Consider the following 736-nt stretch of genomic DNA (forward strand, 5'->3'; position numbering starts at 1 on the left):
CCCAGGTCCTTTCCTGCAGAGCTGCCTGCCCAGCCAGTCAGGCCCCAGCCTGCACGGCTCGTGGGCCTGTTCTGCCCTCAGAACCGTGAGAGGAACGGGCCCTAGGGGAGCAGAGAGCGAGAGCTGGGGCACGGCGCTACCCCAAGGAGCTCCCTTCAGCAAAGGGGCTTAAGGCGCAGCCCGGGCGTGCCAGCCAGGAAGCACTAGCTGCCCCTTTAAAAGGCTGCAGCCCAGCCCAGCCGCCCCCACCCGGGTCTGGCTGACGCGGGGAGGAGGCGCCTGTCGCGAACAAAAGTGCTGTCTTGTCGCGGCGCAGCAACAAGTGCGTGGGGCGCGGGCGCAGTGGATTACAGCGGGGGTGGCCCCCGCCGGGGCGCTGCTCCTTAAACCCCTCGGCTCGGCCATGCGCGGGGCATGACGGCGGCAGGATGGGAGCGAACAATGGCAAGCAGTGCGGCAGCGAGGGTGAGTGTGCGCCTGCCCGCGCTAGGACCGGCCCCGGGCCGACACCAGCTTGGCTGCTCTGCGGCTCCCCCGGTTTTCCTGCCTAACCCGTCCTTGCACGGGCTAGGGGGCCCCCAGGCCCTGTCCTGTCTAATTCTTGGCAGGGGCCGGGGCACCTCCAGTCGCTGCGCCGCCCTACTCTTCCCTACCCAGTACCCAGGGTGCCAACGCTGCTGCTTCAGGGCACTTGGTTGTACTCGGCTTATTTGGCTACCCTTGATATGGGGTGGGG

At 68.1% G+C, this 736-nt stretch overlaps 1 protein-coding gene across 1 annotated transcript in view; it reads left to right on the forward strand.

Moving 5' to 3' along the window:
* The first annotated feature begins 306 nt into the window (after nucleotides 1-306).
* FBXL7 (F-box and leucine rich repeat protein 7) overlaps nucleotides 307-736 on the forward strand; it is a 454956-nt gene continuing 454526 nt past the window's right edge. Inside the window, exon 1 of the mRNA XM_019521317.1 lies at nucleotides 307-465. Coding sequence (XP_019376862.1) covers nucleotides 429-465 — 37 coding nt within the window. The 5' untranslated portion in view covers nucleotides 307-428. The remainder of the gene's footprint in view (nucleotides 466-736) is intronic.

Source organism: Gavialis gangeticus, unplaced genomic scaffold (genome assembly GCF_001723915.1).
Source record: "Gavialis gangeticus isolate Ggan-Ray unplaced genomic scaffold, GavGan_comp1, whole genome shotgun sequence".
Classification (NCBI taxonomy): Eukaryota; Metazoa; Chordata; order Crocodylia; family Gavialidae; genus Gavialis; species Gavialis gangeticus.